This window comes from Dipodomys merriami, unplaced genomic scaffold, assembly GCF_024711535.1.
Source record: "Dipodomys merriami isolate MVZ:Mamm:240054 unplaced genomic scaffold, mDipMer1.0.p SCAF_90, whole genome shotgun sequence".
Taxonomy (NCBI): Eukaryota; Metazoa; Chordata; class Mammalia; order Rodentia; family Heteromyidae; genus Dipodomys; species Dipodomys merriami.
Window position 1 is genome coordinate 385699 of NW_027206513.1, and position 20440 is coordinate 406138.

General features: G+C 42.4%; 1 protein-coding gene across 3 annotated transcripts in view; it reads right to left on the reverse strand.

Annotated features, from left to right (window-relative positions):
* The window catches only part of Ncaph (non-SMC condensin I complex subunit H), a 50177-nt gene extending 30129 nt beyond the window's left edge, over positions 1–20048 (reverse strand). The window contains exons 1-7 of one of the 3 annotated variants that reach the window (XM_070013366.1): positions 19980–20048; positions 9745–9985; positions 9516–9606; positions 8721–8813; positions 8289–8427; positions 7772–7896; positions 2143–2332 (exon numbers count right to left, since the gene is read on the reverse strand). In XM_070013366.1, the coding sequence (XP_069869467.1) occupies positions 2143–2332; positions 7772–7896; positions 8289–8427; positions 8721–8813; positions 9516–9606; positions 9745–9985; positions 19980–19998 (898 nt within the window). In that variant the 5' untranslated portion in view covers positions 19999–20048. Of the gene's footprint in view, positions 1–2142; positions 2333–7771; positions 7897–8288; positions 8428–8720; positions 8814–9515; positions 9607–9744; positions 9986–19281; positions 19516–19706; positions 19768–19979 lie in introns of those variants that run through there. The other 2 variants (XM_070013367.1, XM_070013368.1) reach the window with 2 other exon arrangements.
* Positions 20049–20440: the final 392 nt, after the last annotated feature.

Genomic DNA, 20440 nt, shown 5'->3' on the forward strand with positions numbered 1-20440 from the left:
ATGACATGAGGGGGCATAACAGGGACAAGAGGGACAGTCTCCTCACTGTTTTCCAGCGGAAGCTGGAACAGTAACACTGGCTGGCCATCAACTTCTGTGGGCCAGACTGTTCCAGGGAAGCAAGCAAATGCACAGGTACACATCACACTGGAGTCAGGTTACACACCATCATTCCCAGAGTTAGTAAAACGCTGGAGGGAAAATCTAAAGCAGACATTTGATTCTGAAATAAACCTTGTATCTTACATGATAGTTGGGAATCCAAAAACACTTCCTCTTAAAAGCATATGCAGTACATACGCATATAATGGTACTTATTTTTACTCCCAAAGAAAACAAACTCCAAATGACCTACCTCACAGGATCAGAGCCCCAAGGAAGGGCATGAATTTGAAAAACAGACTGCTAGCACAAATTTAGGTCGAAACAGATGCCATTAACATCTGTTTGACCCTGTCCAAAGGGGGGCGACCAACTTCATTCAACACATAGGGGATTCACAGGCATACCCAGGTATCATACTGCATATGCCTGGTCTTCATACCATCTGTTTCCCATCACAACATCCTCCAAAGATCCCCTGGGCCAAGGTGAAGAATTTGGAGGTTGTTAAATATTTAGCAATTTAGCATAACAGACTGACAGTGGAACAGGTTGGTTCTTAACTTCTGCAAGTGTTTGAAAACAATTCATTGTACCCACTTATCCTTAAGACCCCTTAGCTTGAGAACAAGTAAAAACAAGGCCTTAAGCCAGGTACCAGTGGCTCAGGCCTGTAATCTTAGTTAGTCAGGAGGCTGAGATCTGAGGATCATAGTTTGAAGCCAGCCTGAGAAGGAATGTCCATGAGACTCTTAGCTACAATTAACCACCAGAAAATGGGAAGTGGCACTATGACTCAAAGTGGTAGAGCACTCGACTTGAGCAAAAAAGCTCCAGGACAGCAACCAGGCCCTGAGTTCAAGCTACAACCAACAACAACAACAAAAACACCTCTCTGGATGGAGGTCTCTTTAAGCCTCATTCCAAAATCCAAACTTACCAAGTCAAGGAGAGCTTGACTATGATCGTGAGAGCTGACCAATGGATACCTGAGATACATAGGCCATAGAACCAAGAGGCAATGATTAGCAAAGGAAAAGCTGTGAGAGGGTTGCTAGGTACTTCCTATTGGTATTCCAGAGGAAACTTTTGGGTGATTTGAAGAAGTGACCTAAACTAGATACCAGTGGCTCAAAGAAAAGAAAAGAAAAAGCCGAGTGCCAGTGGCTCAGCCTGTAATCCTGGCTACTCAAGAGACTAAAATCTGAGGATTATGGTTCAAAGCCAGCCCAAGCAAAACTCACCATGCAAAAGCTAGAAGTAGAGGTGTGGCTCCAGTGGAAGAACACCAGCCTGGAGCACAAAAGCTAAGGGAAAGCACCCAAGCATTCTGCTGTTGGTGCACACATACATGAGGATGTGCATGAGTACGTATGCGCGCACACACACACACACAAGCAACCTAAAGCTATATGTGGTGGGTGGAGCACATTTATAATCCCAACATTACAGGATAAGCCAGGAGAATGTTGGGTTTGAGGCTAATCTGGGCTACATAAATAAGACTCTATCATAAAAAAGGAAAAGAAAAGAAAAACCCGAGTGCCCAGTGGCTCAGCCTGTAATCCTAGCTACTCAGGAGGCTGAGATCTGAGGATCCAGGTTCAAAGACAGAAAAGTCCATGAAACTCTTACCTCCAATAAACCACTAGAAGTGGTGCTATGGCTCAAGTGGTAGAGCACTAGCCTTGAGCTGAAGAGCTGAGGGACAGAGCCCAGGCACAGAGTTCAAGTCCCACAACTGACAAAAAAGAAGAAAAAGCCAAGCTATTGTGGCTCACGCCTGTAATCCTAGCTACTCAGGAAGCTGAGATCTGAGGAACGAAGTTTAAAGACAGCCCAGGCAGGAAAGTCTGTGAGACTCTTACATCCAATTAACCACCAGAAAACCAGAAGTAGAGCTGTGCTCAAAGTAGTAGAGCACTACCTTTGAGCAAAAGAGCTCAGGGACAGCACCCAGGCTCTGAGTTCAAGCCTCATAACAAAAAAAAGACCAAAAAAAAAAGAAAATGCTCTGACAAAAAGCATAGTTGAACTTACCTTTTAAATCTGTCATTTCTACTGAACCTAAATCTGGTAATGCAGGAGGTTCTTCAGTGGAGAGGATCTGGACATCAGAAGGAAAAAGTAGCTCGCTCCTGTAGTCCTGGCAGTGAAGGGTGGAGAGAAATACTCCTGCTGTGCTACATTCATCAAATGAAGCTGCAGTCTTCTGAAACATGGGATCAACCTGAGTACAAAAAGAGAGGGGGGCTGGGAAGGTGGCTCAGTGGTAGAGCATTTGCCTTGCATGCTCAAGGCCCTGGGTTCGATTCCTCAGCACCACATAAGAAAAAAGAAAAAAGCCGGAAGTGGCGCTGTGGCTCAAGTGGTAGAGCGCTAGCCTTGAGCTGAAGAGCTGAGGGACAGCACCCAGGCCCAGAGTTCAGGCCCCACGACCGGACCCAAAAAAAAAGAGAGGGAACCAAGGAATTAGGGCAGGAAGCAGAGGAAATGCAAACTCATGCACTAGATCTTGCTCTTGTGCAGGTGTATCCCTGGGCCTGCACATGATCAAAAAGGGGAAAGGCTTTCTAATCCATGATGTAAAATCCCACATAAGGGGTCAGATGGATAAACATTTCTTTTCCAAGAAGACAATCACTGTGAAGAGTGTATACCTTATCCATCTTATTTATTTACAATACACCTGAATGGTATCTGTTTCCTGGTCTTCTTCTACAAATTGTTTTCTCTAAGTAGCTACATATAAAATAGGTAGGGTCTTTGCACTTTTGTCTAGGTCAGACTTACGACAGCTATCTTCCTCCTTTGCCTCTACAGTATGTAGTCCGAAGCCTGGCTTGGTTTTAAAAGGAGGGGTGGTACTGGGGTTTGAACTCAGGGCCCCAACTTTGCTAGGCAGGTGCTCTAAACCAATTGCCAGCCCTGGCTTGTTTTTGTTTTTATGAGATAGGATCTTGCTAATAACTTCTTTTCTGAGCTGTTATTGAATCTAGATCTTCCCATCTCTGCCTCCCAAGTAGCTAAGATTAAAGATGTGAACCACCACACCCAATTATTTCTTCACTACTGTCTAGAATTATACCAGTGTGAGGACAGTGGTTCTTTCAAGCAGATCAGAGTTAGATTCCAGAGTAAATCAATGGAAAAATGAATTATCGCTGACAGCACAGTTTAGATAAATGAAACCTTTTGAGTCAAAGATTCACAGTAAAGAAGTGTCAGTCAAGGGACTGGGCAGACAACAGACTGTATGGGAAAGACTAATAAATTTTTAAGTAAATCCTTGTCTCTAGGTAAACATGTACTTTCCAGCCCCTCAAAGAACCAGAACTTTCTTACTCTGTGACTTTTGCTTATACCTCCATCTAGAAACACTTCCCAGACAATGGATCCCTAAAACCAATAATATCACTTCAAATGTGTTTAGCATATCATCATATATAAAGCCTCTTGACATTAACTGACCCACTAACACAAACTCAATGTGGAGGAGGTCAGCTTCACCTGTTTTTACAGTAAGCAGAGACACAGACTCTTTTCCCAGGTGACGCAGCTAACACAAGGGACCAGGACATGAACTTATACCATCTACCTTTACCATCGTGCACATCCAATAGGAAAATCACTCTCTCTCTCTCTCTCTCTCTCTCTCTCTCTCTCTCTCTCTCTCTCTCTCTCTCTCTCTCTCTCTCATTTGCTACCTCTCTCTACCAGCCTAGTCTTCAGTAACCCCACCTTCTTCTGGCTTCTCCCAGCCTATGCAACTCCTTTATAGACTGGGGACACCAAGCAGCTCAGAGTAGTCCAGACCTGCTCTACTCCACCACTAGAGTGAACCCAGCAGGGTCCTACTTCCCCACCCTCACCATTATTTGTTTTGAGACCACTGGGACTGATATTACTGCCCTCTATTTGACTTTAAAAAAGACCCTCAGACACATCAGTTCTGCATTGCCCAGACTACAATCTAGTCAGTTGACATTCTCATTCAGATGATATGCCATCTTCTACTTCCAGGATCTGACATTACCCACTCCCCTTACCCCCCCATCCCACCTACCCCCACCCCCATCAGGGTCCTTTAGCCACAGTCAGTCAGTTACCATTACAATTCCCTAGTCTGCCCATTTCTTTTCTGAAGGTTCTTTCTACCTGCTTGCTCTAACTCATGCATTCCCAAGGGGACAATATCACTCTCAGGGAGTGAAACTGGAGGTGTTAGGAGAAGGAAAAAATTGAGTATCATAATTTGTGGTTCTCTAAACCTCAAACCTACCTGACAAAGTCTTATTCCTTAGTATTTCATTTCAAGGAAAAATAGGACAAAATCTGGGGAGGCCCAGAAGAAGGAAGGGCAATGTATCAGTCTGAGTGGCCCTGATAGAGCTCAAGCATGAACTCTCCAGGGTATACTTCCCCCTCAGCCTTCTGTAGTGGCTGCTGCTTCTCAATAGCCTTCAATCACTGGCCAGTAGCTCCCTCCTCTCTTCTGCAGCCATCAACGATATCATCTCCACAAATCTGTTGTAATCAATGAAATATGCTGCTAGTTTTTTTTTTTGGGGGGGGGGTCCGGTCGTGGGGCCTGAACTCTGGGCCTGGGCGTTGTCCCTCAGCTCTTCAGCTCAAGGCTAGCACTCTACCACTTGAGCTACAGCGCCACTTCTGGCTTTTTTTCTTTTTTGCTTATGTGGTGCTGAGGAATTGAACCCAGGGCCTCGAGCATGCAAGGCAAGCGCTCTACCACTGAGCCATCTTCCCAGCCCCATGCTGCTAGTTCTTACTCAACCTTACTTTCATTTTTGCTATCTGTTACCCCAAACTGTAGCAAGTCTTCTAGACAATGACCTATTTCAGTGTCTTCATTCCTTTCTCTCTCCTCCCATTTGAACATTTGTTTTTCTAATTCTTATGAAAAAATTCAAATCTACAAGGATGGTGAAAGAATAGTAATATTAATCCCTGTGTTGTTTTATAAATTCCCCAATGGATGTTTTACATAACAGTGCACTCTATATCTATCTATCATCTATCTACCTACCTACCTACTTACCTATCTACACACACACACACACACACACACACACACACACACACACACACACACACACACACACACACACACACACACACACACACACACACACACACACACACACACACACACACACACACACACACAGAGTCAAGGGACTTATTTGTGTACCAATTAAGCTACTGTCTTTTAGCTCCCAACCCACCTATTCTCTTCTCCACTTTGTCCTGCTGGGGAATTTTGGCTTTACTACCAGTTTGGTTAGAATTTACCAACAAGATCTTACTTCTTGCCTGGGCAAGTGCCTGAACTGTGATCCACCTATTTTAGGCTTCTTGTAATAGCTAAAAGGCATGACCACTATACCCAAATCTTGATTGAGAATGCATCTTTTAAACATTTTTCTGCCTGGGCTGGACTCAAACCACAATCCTCCCAATCTCCCTATTCTCTTCTCCACTTTGTCCTGCTGGGGAATTTTGGCTTTACTACCAGTTTGGTTAGAATTTACCAACAAGATCTTACTTCTTGCCTGGGAAAGTGCCTGAACTGTGATCCACCTATTTTAGGCTTCTTGTCATAGCTAAAAGGTATGACCACTATACCCAAATCTTGATTGAGAATGCATCTTTTAAACATTTTTCTGCCTGGGCTGGACTCAAACCACAATCCTCCCAATCTCAGCTTTCCAAGTAGCTAGGATTATAGGCATAAGTCACAGCACTCAACTCTCAATTTCTTTTATACCCCCAGAATTTCACACATGTTAAGTTACAAACCCAGCACTAAAAACATTAGTTTATTTGCTTTTGTATGTGTGTGTTAGTCCTGAGGCTTGTACTCATGGCCTAGATGCTGTTCCTGAGCTTCCTTTGCTCAGAATAACACTCTACCACTTGAGCCACAGCTCTGCTTCTGGCTAAGAGTCTCACAGACTTTCCTGCCCAGGTTGGTCTTGAACCTCGATCCTCAGATCTCAGCCTCCTGAGTAGCTACAATTATAGGCATGAGCCACTGATACTTGGCTTATTTGCTATTTTTATTGGTATTGGAGTTTGAACTCAGGGCCTTATGCAGGCCAGGCAGGCACTCTACCACTTGAGCCATACCCCAGCCTTTCTGCTTTCTGTATTTTGTTAATAGAGTCTTGGTTTTCACCTGGGCCAGGCTGAACCAGTCCTCCTATTTACACTTCCCAAGGAGCTGGGATGACAGGTAGATACCACCATGCCTAGCTTTTTGATTGGTTAAGATGGGGTCTTGGGAACTTATTGTGTCTGGCCTAACCTTGAACTGTGATTATACCAATCTCAGTCTCCCAAGTAGCTAGGATTTCTAGTGTGCCACCTTACCCAGTTAAAAACTACATTATATATATATATGTATTTCCCCCTTCGGTCTGGGCCTGGGTGCTGTCCCTCAGCTCTTCAGCCCAAGGTGAGCACTATATCACTTGAGCCACAGCGCCACTTCCTGTTTTCTGGTGGTTAATTGGAGAGAAGAGTCTCATGGACTTTCCTGCCTGGGTTGGCTTTGAACTGTGATCCTCAGATCTCAGCCTACTGAGTAGCTAGGATTACAGGCGTGAGCCACCAGCACACCCAGCTAAAAACCATCATTTTGCCAGTCCTGGGGCTTGAACTCAGGGCCTAAGCATTGTCCTGACCTTCTTTTGCTCAAGGCTAGCACTCTATATAACTTGAGTCACAGTGCCTCTTCTGGCTTTTTCTGTTTATGTGGTGCTGAGGAATTGAACCCAGGACTTCATGCATGCCTGCAAGCACTCTACCACTAAGCTACATTCCCAGCCCCTAAAAACAGTATTTTTAGAAGCAAAATTAAGAAAATAAAATTAGAACACCATTTGCTTTAAACGAGCAATGCTTGTTAATTCTTTAACAAGCATTCTATTTGTTTATTTATATTTATTTGGGTTTTTGTTTTGTTTTGTTTGCCAGTCCTGGGGCTTGAACTCAGGGCCTAGGCACTGTCCCTGAGCTTCTTTTACTCAAGGCTAGCACTCTACCACTTGAGCCACAGAGCCACTTCTGGCTTTTTCTGTTTATGTGGTACTAAGGAATTTAACCCAGGACTTCATGCATGCTAGGCAAGCACTCTACCACTAAGCCATATTTCCAGTCCCCTTAATAAGCATTCTTTAAGTATATTTCTTAGGACCTGCTAGATAATAGGCTGTTTGAGAGACCATTTCGCTTCAAATACTAGCTTTTATACTAGACATATTATCTCGAGCATGTTACTTAATAGTTTTGTGCTTTAGTTTCCTTTTTATTAAAGTAACAAGGATGCTGTGAGGACTATGAGAGTTAACACAGTCTGGCTCACAAAAGCATATGGTTCCCAGAGTGAGTACAATAAACATTATTATCACCACTGCTACATATACTTGAAAATAAAGTTAAATGTTTGAGCATCAGATTTCTCTGTAATTATCAATCTCTTTTAATCATTATAAAGCTAAGGAATTGATAGTCAGAGAAACCAGATGAGTAGCTTACTTCCTGAGGCTTGAACAAGCACAGACCAGCAAGGCAGGCTTAGCCTTGCTAAATCTCAGCTCCTGAAAACCTGAATTAGACAGACCACAGTATGCATACCCTTCCTCACCTCACACTTTCTCTCTGCTTCAGAGACATTGAGGTTGTTTACATTCTGCTCGATGGTTTTGTATGAATGCTTCTTCTTTGGTTTTGGGGCCTTTTTGGTTGTTCCTGTTTCAGTAGCACTTCCATCTACAATGAAGAATAAGACTGTGTACCGCAAGAACTGCTCAGAAGCAAGTGACTGATTTTACTAATTCAAGTACTTCAAAACCATAAGGAGTGACCAGAATTTAAACATGTGAAATCCTCTCAAAGGGGAGGAGGGGGGGAGAAGGACAGAGGGAAAAAGAAATTATCTATGATCATTAATTATGATTTAGCAATTATTATTAACCATGATTTCTCTATATAATCAAGTAGGCAAGATTTCTGTGATTTTCTTATATAAACTATATATTCTTCTGAATGATTTAATAAAATGATATAACTGATTTCTTATGACTTCACTCCAATATGTCACCCAAATTACTATTTGGAAATACATTAAAATAAGCCCCTTAAATCCAGATTCCAACCCATACCTGCACCATGGTCCTCTACTTCATCAAGGGTTGGTGCATCTTTGCCCAGTCCCCCAAGGACTCTGTACACATCAGCATGGACAGCATCCACACGCACAGCATAGATCTTGGTGCTGGCATCCAGGGTGCCAGCAGCCACCTAGTCAAACAAGTAGAGCTATATTCATGAATAGGCAGAAAAAAATGCAGTGCTAAATAAGCAAAATCTAGCAAGTTTCATAAAATGTTTATTTGTCCCAAGGAAAAAAAGTAACAGATGCCCTTAAGACTAATGGGATAAACATATCTGTCTTCTCTGCATTTCATCTGTTAAAGAAAGTAAAATAACTATTGCAATGGGGAAAGTATTTGCAGAATTTCATTGTTTTATGCTAAGCATTAGAAATAATTAATATTAGATCAATTGTAAGAGAAAGTGCATATCCTTCTTACTTTAAAGTTAGTTGGTTCCGTGTCCTTTTGTTTAAGAATCTCTGACATAAAATCAATCAAGTGCAACCCAAAAGCATTCTTGGTGGTGATTTTCTGAAAACAGAAAATTGTAGAAAGGTTATTTAGTTTAGACTCTTGAAAATAATGCTATTCTGAATACTCAAGTTTTACCACTGATCTAAATTCCTACCAACACTAGGCAACAAAGCCAAACCTACATGTTTATCTTCCTCTCTTAGAGTCTAAAGAGTAAAAACACACAGTTCCTGAGTGCCCACTGTGCAGTGGCTCTGCTCTAAGTACTGTGCAGGAAGGGGCTCAATCATTCTCAGAATGATCTATGAAACAGTTACTATCCTTATTCTCACTTTACAGAGGAGGAGCCTGTGGCAGGAAGGTGAGTGATTTTTCCAGTCGTCTGGCTTATAAATGGAAGAGACAGAGCTCTAAGTCAAGCTGGCTCCAAAATTTATGCCATTTACCCTCTCTAGATATACTGTAGGTAGCGGCTACCTATAAGGAGTTTTGAGAAAATGCTGCAAAACCACACTGAAGTACATCAGCATTAAGAAGCAACACTGGAGAGTAAAATAATTATCAAACACCCTCCACAGAATCAAGAAAGCTAAATTTCCCCTGATTCTAGCTGGGCAGTGGTTCATGCCCAAAATCCCAGCAACTTGGGAGCCTCGAAGGCAGGAGGATCTTGAGATCAAGGCCAACTGAACTACACAGCAAGAATCTGTCTCTTAAAAAACAGATGTAAAAATCTTAAATAAACCAGCAAATACTCACATTTTCAGTAGATAGTTTGATACAGGTGGAGTAATGCTCTGTAATCTGTGTGTTTGTGAATTTAGAGATGGTAGTAGAAATATCAGTACTCCTAAATGGACAGCAAAAACAAAAACTCTAGCAAGAATCCACAATATGAGAACTTTTCAAAAACCAGCACCAGAATATATAAGAATAGTATGCCAGGGCCCACAAACGCAAAAGAAAGCCAGTCCAGAGATTCACTCACCTGTTGGAAGGGGAGGCTAACAGACGAGGTGAGTCTGTGCTGAACTGCAGGTCAAAGACCCTGGAGCGCCTCCGCTGCATTCGCTCCTTTTCATCATCATTCTGAGGAAAGTCTTCAAGGACTGGGGTGCCAGATGTACTCAGAGGGGCCTTCCTAGCCATTGGCATTGAGAACATCCGTTCTGAAGGTGAGGAGGAACTGTGGGGGTGTCCACGTGTCTCTGAAGAATTATTCATTGTGGCTGGCAGCAAAAGAATACAACACTTGCTTAAGAAACATTCAACTGAACATTTCCTGAATCTAAAGGGATTTAGGCCTGGTACTGGGTGGAGGCTCACTGCTTTGTTCCCTAATGAGATCTTCTCTTTTTCTAATACATAATGTTAGACCTTCTAGAGTTTGGGTTTCTTGGGTGAGGATGGAGCAAAGGTGATAAAATAAATAGCCACTTGGAAGATACTGTGAATGCAAGAACCCAACAAGATAGAAAGATGAAAAAGACAGTACAGACAGTGTAGTACAGTGGTAGAGCACTTGCCTTGCACGTGCCAGGCCCTAGGTTTGATCCCATCACTGTGTGGGCATAAGAAGGATAAGATGAAACTGCTGTCCCTAATAAACCCACAAATCAATAGGACAATGGAAACCTGTCACCCATAGTGTCAGACAAGGGAGACACAGATGTTGAGCAAGCATGAAGTATGGCTCTAATTGAACAGGTCATATTCAGATCTCTGCTCCTCCATGTCTAGTGGGAAGGCAGAGAATAAATATCACAAGTATACAAAATAAATACAGTATTCCAAAGAACTACCCACAGATTACTTGCTAATTGCAAAACCAAAAAAAAAAAAAAAAAAAGCTTTTTACAGTTAGATTTAGCAGTTAGCACATTAAGCAAGTAGCCAAATGTAGCCACACTAAAAATGAGACATAAAACTTACTCATACTCTGATAAGATACAAGTTTTAGCATCATCCAGGAAATATTTTGGGTAAAAATGTTTAAATTTAACCAATACTTTAAAACTTCCAGTTTGTAATAAATACAAGAGATTAATAAATTGAATGATACTACAAAGAAACACTGAGACAACCCTAGATTGGGGGCAGTAGACTACATAACTGGCTCAGTCTCTTTAAAGTCAATGTTGCCAGACATCAGTAGCTCATTCCTATAATCCTAGCTATTCAGGAAGCTGAAATGAGATCAAGGTTCAAAGTCAGACGGGTAGGAAAGTCCGTGGCACTCTTCTCCAATTAACTACCAAAATGCCAGAAGTGGAGTAGTGGCTCAAGTAGTAAAGTGTTAACCTTGAACAAAAAAGCTCAGAGGCAGTGGCCAGGCTCTAAATTCAAGCCCTAACACAGGCATACACTAGCACACATGCACTCCCACACTCCCACCCCCACCCCCATACACACACACACACACACACACACACACACAAATCAACCCAATGTCGGTGGCTCATGCCCAACATCCTAGCTACTCAAGAGGCTGAGATTTGAGGATCATGGTTCAGAGCCAGCCTGGGCAGGAAAGTCCATGAGACTCCAATTATATCTCTAATTAACCCCCCCAAAAAGCTGGAAGTGCAGCTGTGGCTCAAGTGGTAGAGCCGCCCTACCAGCCTTGAGCAAAAAAGCTCAAGGACAGTGGATAGTGACCAAGCACTAAGTTCAAGCCCCAGGACCAGTACAAAAAAAATGTCAATGTCAAGCTAGGTGCCAGTGGCTCATGCCTGCAATCCTAGCTACTCAGGAAGCTAAGACTTTGAGGATCATGGTTTCAAGCCAGCCAGGGCAGAAAAGTCTGTGAAACTCCACATCCAATTTACTTGTAAAAAGTCAAACTAGAGGTAAGGCTCAAGTAGTAAGAATACCACTTGTGAGCAAGAAAGGCAAATGAGAAAGCCATGAGTTCAACCCAGTTCTGGCATCAAAAAAAAAAAAAGGAAAAAAGGTTTGAACTCTAATCTTACCACAGGGGGAAAAAATCTTGTGAATTAAAAGAAACCAAAATGTCAAGTGCAGTGGCTCATGTCTGCAATCCCAGTGCTTTCAGGAGCACACTGAGAACATTATGGTTTGAGGCCACAAGAGCAAAAAATTAGTGGGACCCTTATCTCAAGTTTTAAAAAAACGAAGAATCCCCCTACCTGTCATGATAAGAACAGACTAAAAAAGAAATGAAAATAGCCCCTGTACCAGCATAAGTATGTAGACAAATTAATTAGTACCAGATAAAGAAGGTACTGTAAGGGAGGATAGTGCATGAGTAAGCAATGTCTATTGTAGGTGACAGATCAAATTAGATAATGACTGAGAACTGACCACTGGATCTACAACCTAGAGGTTACTGGAGATCTTCACATATATAGTTTTCCTATAGCAGTGGAGGGGAAAGTCAAATTGGAATAGCCTGAGAGGATGGAACAACAGGAAGTAGAGACAGGAAACTCAGATCAGGTTTTCAAAGACTTTTGCTATGAAAGGGAGGAAGGAGCTATGATTAAAGGAGTTGGGAGAGCAAGAAATCAATTTTTAACATGAAAAATCCTGCTGTAACAAATTACTTCAAATTTAATAGTGTAAAACAACACACATTTTGGGGCTGGAAGGTGGCTCAGTGGTAGAGTGCTTGCCTTGCATGCATGAGGCCCTGGATTCGATTCCTCAGTACCACATAAGCAGAAAAGGCCGGAAGTGGTGAGCTGAAGAGCTGAGGGACAGTGCCCAGGCCCAGAGTTCAGGCCCCACGACTAACAAACAAACAAAAAAAAAAGATTTTAAAAAAAACTTATTTTTTTCTTGAAAGTCTGGAAGTTACAAGTCTCAAACCAAGATGTTAGCAAGGTAGCACACTTTTTGGAAGATTTAGAGGAAAATGTTTCCATGTCTTTTCCAAAAAGCTTTTAGCAGCTGCCTTCATTTCTTGGCTCCTGGTTACTTCCTCTTATCAATTCAACCTTTCGTTCCTCTAATCACATCTTCTCTGACTGACCCACCTACCACTTATAAGGACCACTGGTTCTACTCAGATGGTCCAAGATCATTATCTCATCTCAAGACCCTAAATTTCATATCTGCAAAATCCCTTTCACTATGGAAAGTAACATATTTACAGTTTCTGGACATCTTATGGTAAGGCATTATACAGATTACAATAGAGGTCATACAAAAGTTACCAAACTAGTGTGTATCTGTAATCTTAGCACTTGGGAGGCTGTGGCAGGATTACATAAGACACACACACACACACACACACACACACACACACACACACACACACACACACACACACACACACAAACACACACACAGAGGTACTGAGCAATGTACTCCAAACATTACTTACTTGCTTAAAATACAGGACTGCCCGTATTAAGAACACAAGGAAACAATCCCCATCAACTGGAAGTAAGGTAGAATACACAGGCTGGATGCAGGTATGGGAGCAGGACAGTAGGAACTTGTCATATTCTATTTTCATTTAAAATAGGAAGCAAGTAAGAACAAAAAAACTCAGCAGCTACAAGGAAGGTTGAAGAGAAAGTATTCCAGATTGAAGGAGAGAAAGGAAGGTCTGAAATAGTCATCAAGGATAGAATACAGGTCTGCTGGAACAGAAGATTGCTTTAGTCAGCCTTTAAGAGGAAGTAAGTTGCTAGGCATTGGTAGCTCATGCCTATAACCCGAGCTACTGAAGAGACTGAGACCTGAGGATCACAGTTTAGAGTCAGCCTGGCAAGAAAGTTTATTAGAACCTTATCTACAATTAACCCTCAAAAAGCCAGAAGTAGGGTGTGGCTTAAGTAGTAAAGCACTACTAGCCTTGAACAAAAAAAGCTCAGTGACAGCACCCAGGTACCACCCCCCCCAAAAAAAAAGTGAGCTGGAAAGACAGGCTGCTATTGAGAAGGATACTTAAATTGAAGTATACTTAAAATTGAAGGATACTTAAAATTGAAGTACAGAGTGGTTCAACTACTGTTAGTGACAAGACCCAAGGTTTAATTATCATAGTGACTACCTATAACTTACAGTGATTGGAAAAGAAACAAAGATCCCTAGGAGATGAACTCAGAAAACTTTCCAAGGGTGAAAGTTTCCAAATTTAAGAATCAGAAAGCTGGGCACCGGTGGCTCACGCCTATAATCCTAGCTACTCAGGAGGCTGAGATCTGAGGATCCAAGTTCAAAGCCAGCCTGGGCAGGAATGTCATTCTTTTTTTTTTTTTTTTTTTTTTTTGGGGTCCGGTTGTGGGGCCTGAACTCTGGGCCTGGGCACTGTCCCTCAGCTCTTCAGCTCAAGGCTAGCGCTCTACCACTTGAGCCACAGCGCCACTTCCGGCTTTTTTCTTTTTGCTTATATGGTGCTGAGGAATCGAACCCAGGGCCTCAGGCTTGCAAGGCAAGCGCTCTACCACTGAGCCACCTTCCCAGCCCAGGAATGTCATTCTTATCTCAAAGCAACCACCAGAAAACTAGAAGTGGCACTGTAGCTCAAGTGGTAGAGTGCTAGCCTTGAGCTGAAGAGCTGAGGGACAGTGCCCAGGCCCAGAGTTCAAGCCCCACGACAGATAAAAAGAATCAGAAAACCTTGCTTTAAACCTCCCTCTATCAGTTACTAGCTGGAGAAATTTTAAATGGAAGAACTCAAACCTGTTAAGTGGTAGAGCACAAGGCTCTGAGTTTGATTCTTAACAGTATAAGAAAAAATTTAAAAAGAAAAGCACAAACCTATCCTCATAGGAAAAGAAGAAGTTAAACTATCCCTTTTTGCAGACGACATGATACTATACCTCCACGATCCCAAAAACTCCATCCCCAAACTCTTAGAAATCATAAATCACTTTGGCAAAATAGCAGGATACAAAATAAACCCACAAAAATCAGTTGCCTTCCTATACACTGATAATGTACAGGAAGAGAGGGAAATAAAGGGAGCAACCCCATTCACAATAACCTCCCGAAAAATAAAATATTTAGGAATTAACCTAACCAAAGATGTAAAAGAACTATTTAATGAGAACTATAAAAAGTTAAAGAAAGAAATTGCAGAAGACACTAGGAAATGGAAAGACCTCCCATGCTCCTGGATAGGCCGACTTAATATAGTAAAGATGGTAATACTTCCAAAACTAATATACAAATTCAACGCAATTCCTATTAAAATCCCAATGACGTACATCACTGAAATACAGAAAACAGTCCAAAAATTCATATGGAACAACAAAAGACCTAGAATAGCCAAAACAATTCTAGGGGATAAAGACAATATGGGAGGGCTATCCATGCCGAACTTCAAACTCTACTACAGAGCTATAATAACAAAGACAGCATGGTACTGGCACAAAAACAGACCCGAAGACCAATGGAACAGAATAGAAGATCCAGAAATAAATCCACAGGCCTACAGCCAGCTGATATTCGACAAAGGAGCCAAAGACATACAATGGAAGAAACACAGCCTCTTCAACCGCTGGTGCTGGGAAAACTGGGCAGCCACATGCAGAAAACTAAAAGTGGACCCCAGCCTATCACCATGCACCAACATCAACTCAAAATGGATTAAAGACCTTAACATTAAACCTGAATCTCTGAAACTACTGCAGGACAGAGTAGGAGAGACACTTGAACTAATAGGCACAGGAAGGAACTTCCTGAACAGAGTCCCAGGGTCACAACAAATTGGAGAGAGACTCGACAAATGGGACTACCTTAAAATAAAAAGCTTCTGCACAGATAAAGCTATCGCAACCAAGCTAGAAAGACAACCAACTAATTGGGAAAAAATATTTACCAGCAATATATCAGACAAGGGGTTAACATCCTGTATATACAGGGAACTCAAGAAACTAATCCCTCCCAAACCCAACACACCAATTACTAAATGGGCAAGGGAACTAAAGAGGGACTTCTCAAATGAAGAAATAAAAATGGCAAAGAAACACATGAGGAAATGTTCATCATCCCTGGTGGTGAAGGAAATGCAAATAAAGACAACCCTGAGATACCACCTTACCCCAGTCAGAATGTCCCACATCCACAAATCAGCCAACGACAAATGCTGGAGGGGATGTGGAGAACGAGGAACGCTATTACACTGCTGGTGGGAATGTACACTCATACAACCACTTTGGAAAGCAGTCTGGAGGGTCCTTAGAAAGCTAAAGATTGACCTCCCTTACGACCCAGTCATACCACTTCTAGGCATCTACCCTGAACAACAGGAACCAATATACAAGGACACGTGCACCTCCATGTTTATTGCAGCACTGTTCGCAATAGCTAGGATATGGAAACAACCTAGATGCCCCACCACAGATGAATGGATCCAAAAATTGTGGTATCTATACACAATGGAATATTATGCAGCCATTAGAAATGACAAAATAATGGCATTTGCAGGGAAATGGATGGAGCTAGAAGGAATCATGTTGAGCGAGGTAAGCCAAGAACGAAGAGACAAACAGTACATGGTCTCCCTGATAAGTGGATGATGAATCCAAAATGTTAGGTGATATGACAAAACTAACAGGACTTAAGAAACAAAGAACTCCCACTCATCTGGTTGAACCACTACTAAATATCCCCATGCTGCTGATCACATATATGGTATATAACATATGAGCACCGTTATATATTACAGACTGTGATAGACAATTTGCTCCAGGAAAGTTAGAATGAACTTGTGACTTTAAATGAGCATCATTATTCCACAATACTGTGAATTTCCGGAAATTAAGTAATCACTTAATCACGATCAAAAAAAAAAAAAAAAAAAAGAACCTTGGGGAAGGGAGGGAGGGAGGGGATGGTAGGGGGAAAACAATGGAGGGGGTAACAATGTTCAAGAGGAAGTGGAAGTGTACTCATTACCTCACTCATGTAACTGTAACCCTCTGTATAGTATCTCTACAATAAAAAAAATTAAAAAAAAAAAAAAAAGAAAAGCACAAACCTGAGTTTGTTTGTAATTGATGATACAAAGAAAAAATATATGCATATACAATATGACATACTTCATAGGAACACATTTACAAAGTAAGACTGGGGATATAGCCCAGTGGTATAGAGCTTTCCTAGTATGCACCAGGCCCAGGTTTGATCCCTAGCACCACTAAATGACTGACTATATGAAGGGAAGGAAAGGGAAATGGGGATAAACAGGAACACACGTAAGGACCCTGCATAATCCCCTAATAGCTCCCTACAAGTTTAAGTGTGTAGTTAACAACATAACTCACTTGAAGCCAAAATGAACAAAAAATTGACAAAATAGGACGAGACTTTTTTTTTTGTCGGTCATGGGACTTGAACTCTGGGCCTGGGCACTGTCCCTCTGTTCTTCAGCTCAAGGCTAGCGCTCTACCACTTGAGCCATAGTACCACTTCTGGCTTTTTCTGTTTATGTGGTGCTAAGGAATTGAACCCAAGGCCTCATGCATGCAAGACAAGCACTCTACCACTGAGCCACCTTCCTAGCCAAGAGACATTTTTAGAGAAAAAAAAAAAATCAAGAGGACTTGAGACTGTGTAGCTGTGGGCACTGCAAGTTAAGGAAAGGAACTGGATCTTTAGAGACTAACAAAAATGGGAAGCACTGAAAGAGGAACTTGTCAAAGGAACTAAAGTTGAGAATTACAGGCATGTTTTAATCCTTTAAATCTTTCCACCTTTGCCTTTAACAATGCATTTATTCTCTTAACAGATGTTACTGAGCTCAAAATATTTCCTTGTATCTCCTTTTGTCTCCCACTATTTTTCAATCCCTTGTATCTGGTTTTCATCTTTACTACTTCAAGAAAACAGTCTTTAGCCAGGTGCCGGTGGCTCACACCTGTAATCCTAGCTACTCAGGAGGCTGAGATCTGAGGATCATGGTTCAAAGCCAGCCAGGGCAGGAAAGTCCGTGAAACTCTTATCTCCAATAAACCACCAGAAAACCGGAAATGGCGCTGTAGCTCAAGTAGTAGAGTGCTAGCCTTGAGCTGAACAGCTGAGGAACAGTGCTCAGGCTAAGAGTTCAAGCCCCATGACGAAAGAGAAAGAAAGAAAAAGAAAGAAAGAAAGAAAGAAAAGAAAGAAAGAAAGAAAGAAAGAAAGAAAGAAAGAAAGAAAGAAAGAAAGAAAGAAAGGAAGGAAGGAAGGAAGGAAGGAAGGAAGGAAGGGAGAAAGAGAGAGAAAGAGAGAAAGAGAAAAAGAGAAACAGAAAGCGAGAAAGCGAGAAAGAGAGAAAGAGAGAAAGAAAGAAAGCAGTCTTGTCATCATAAACTACAAGTTCCATGTTGTTATAGGATCTGGTCACTTCTCTGGCATCATCTCTCTTGAGATTCAGGAGCATTTAGAACAGCTGATACTCCCTTCCTTCTAGAAACACACTTGGCTTCTATATCCCCCTCTTGAGTTTTTTCAGCACATCTTTCTTTACCCAGCCTTTAAATATTGGTCCTGAGTACACTCAATACAAGGTCTTTCTATACTCTCACCAGTTCCCAAGGGTTTACAATCTATGCTGATAATGATAATACAGTAGTACATTTTTTTCTCTTCCATATGTTACTCCTGAGTGCCAAACTCTTACCCAACTGGCTGATTCCTTCACCCAAGCATCTTTACAATAACTCAAACTTAACCATGTCTGAAATGTAACTCAAGTTTCCAAACCTCTTACCAAGGCCTAACAGGCCCTACCTGTCTTACCAAGTAAGGCCTAACAGGCCCTACCTAGCATCATTCAGTGAGCTTAATAACAATGTTCTAGTTCAGTCCTACCCAAACCAGGCTCTTTCCTGACTTCTCATTTTTGTACATGCTTCTGCCTCAAACATGTTCCTAAGTCTCTGCTTAAATCTCTTCCCTAAGTCCCTAATCTAAAAGAGCCTTCATACTCTGCTAGCATCAACCACAACACTGAAGTCTTCCCTTCTTCCTTCCAACTATTTGTTGCAATGTCTGTCTCTCCAACTGTTAGATTGCTCTTAGACAAAAGAGATGAGGCTATGCAAAGGAAATCTAAAATGGAGTTTCTTCAAGGCCTCCAGTCCTTAAAAAGGAAAGACATAATTAGTGACCTTGGGAAGAGAATACAAGGTCTTAGAGACTCACAGGTGACCAGCCTATGTGAAGATAAAATGCAGCAGCATACTCAGTAGAAAGTATGTTGGAAATGAACTATACAACTTGTGGGTAGGAATGGGAGGGGGAAACTGGGAAAGAGCAAAGGAAGGGGTGATACTGTCCAAAAAGAAGGGTACTCATTACCTGACTTACAACACGGTAACTCATCTATACATTACCTTTATAATAACAAGTTAAATTTTTTTTAAAAATCCCACCAAAGTCATAGATGTCATAAGAGGTTTTTGAGTCCTAAGAATTGAAGAGTATTTCAACCTAAAGCAAACAGACAAGAATGCATGGAATCATAGGTCATTTATAAAACAAAAACGTAGACTCATAGATCAGTAGGACCTATATTCATTTGTACATTATAATTCTGTAAATCGACCTCAGAACACTTGCTTACCAGGTGACGTCAATCCTGTAGGCTGGACTTGGACCTAGAACTTTCTCACAGACAATATCTCAGTAAGTATTTAAACCCCAAGGGCTAATGCTGTCGTTCTCACCCTGGAAAAGGCCTTTTAGCTTACTGGAAGTGTAGTCCGTTCTGAATAAGCTTTACTATCACTGTCACTGTTTTACTAACCGTGCCTGAATTTTTCTTTAGCCAGACTCGGGACAGCAGCGCTGGCCTTCCCATAACCCAGCTAGCACACAGCCCTTAAAAGGACAGAAATCCCACGTCCACTCAATGCTTTCCTATCAATAAATGCGTGTGACCACGACGCTTCCATGGCCCCGAAGCTAAGGGGTTCTCCAGAAGAGCAAAAACAAAACCAAACAACAACACAAAGTTTCCTTTGCGAACAGAAATCGGGCAAAGTGTACCGAGAGGAGCTGATCCGAGCTCTCGGAGAGCCGGAACAAACGCCGGAGGAGACGCATCCTGATGGGCGTCCCCCCGGCCGCGCCTTCCCGCCCGCCCTGAGGCCGGGGTCCGGCCTGCGCTCCCACACACGCGCGCCTGCCCGCCGCCGGCGCACCGAGAACCGAGATGAGCATGCGCGCACTCCCCTCCCAGGCTCTACTGCTAGCCATCCAGCCAGAGCACCACTCGAAGTCTCCACCTGAACGCCGCAACTCCCTCCAACCCGGGCTCACCAGTGCCTGGGGGACCCATCTTGCCTTCCGCGGCTCAAGAGCTGGTTTTAAATTGCGCGCGTCAAGACGCCACAGCGCGGTAACGGCTGTGTAACGTCACTCGAAGGCGGGGCCAAATTCGCGCCTGCGCAGAATGTCTCTATCCGCCACCGAAGCATCTAGTGGAGCAGGTTTTAAGTCATCCTGCACTTACCATCCCTGGCTGAGCCTTACCTGATTTGTGAGCATCCTGGAACAGGGCGAGCTGGGGCTTTTGCTTTCCTGCAATTTGTTTTCTAATGGGGAAGGAAATTACTGAGGAAACGAGGTTCATTTCCTCAGTTGACCTAAGGATGGATGGATGTGGGACCGAGGTGAGAGGGTCCTGACACCGTGATGAGAGGTGGTCCAAGCGGGGGAGAACAGATGCAAAATAGTATGTGTAAGATATATGATGTATATGTGTATGTATATATATATAT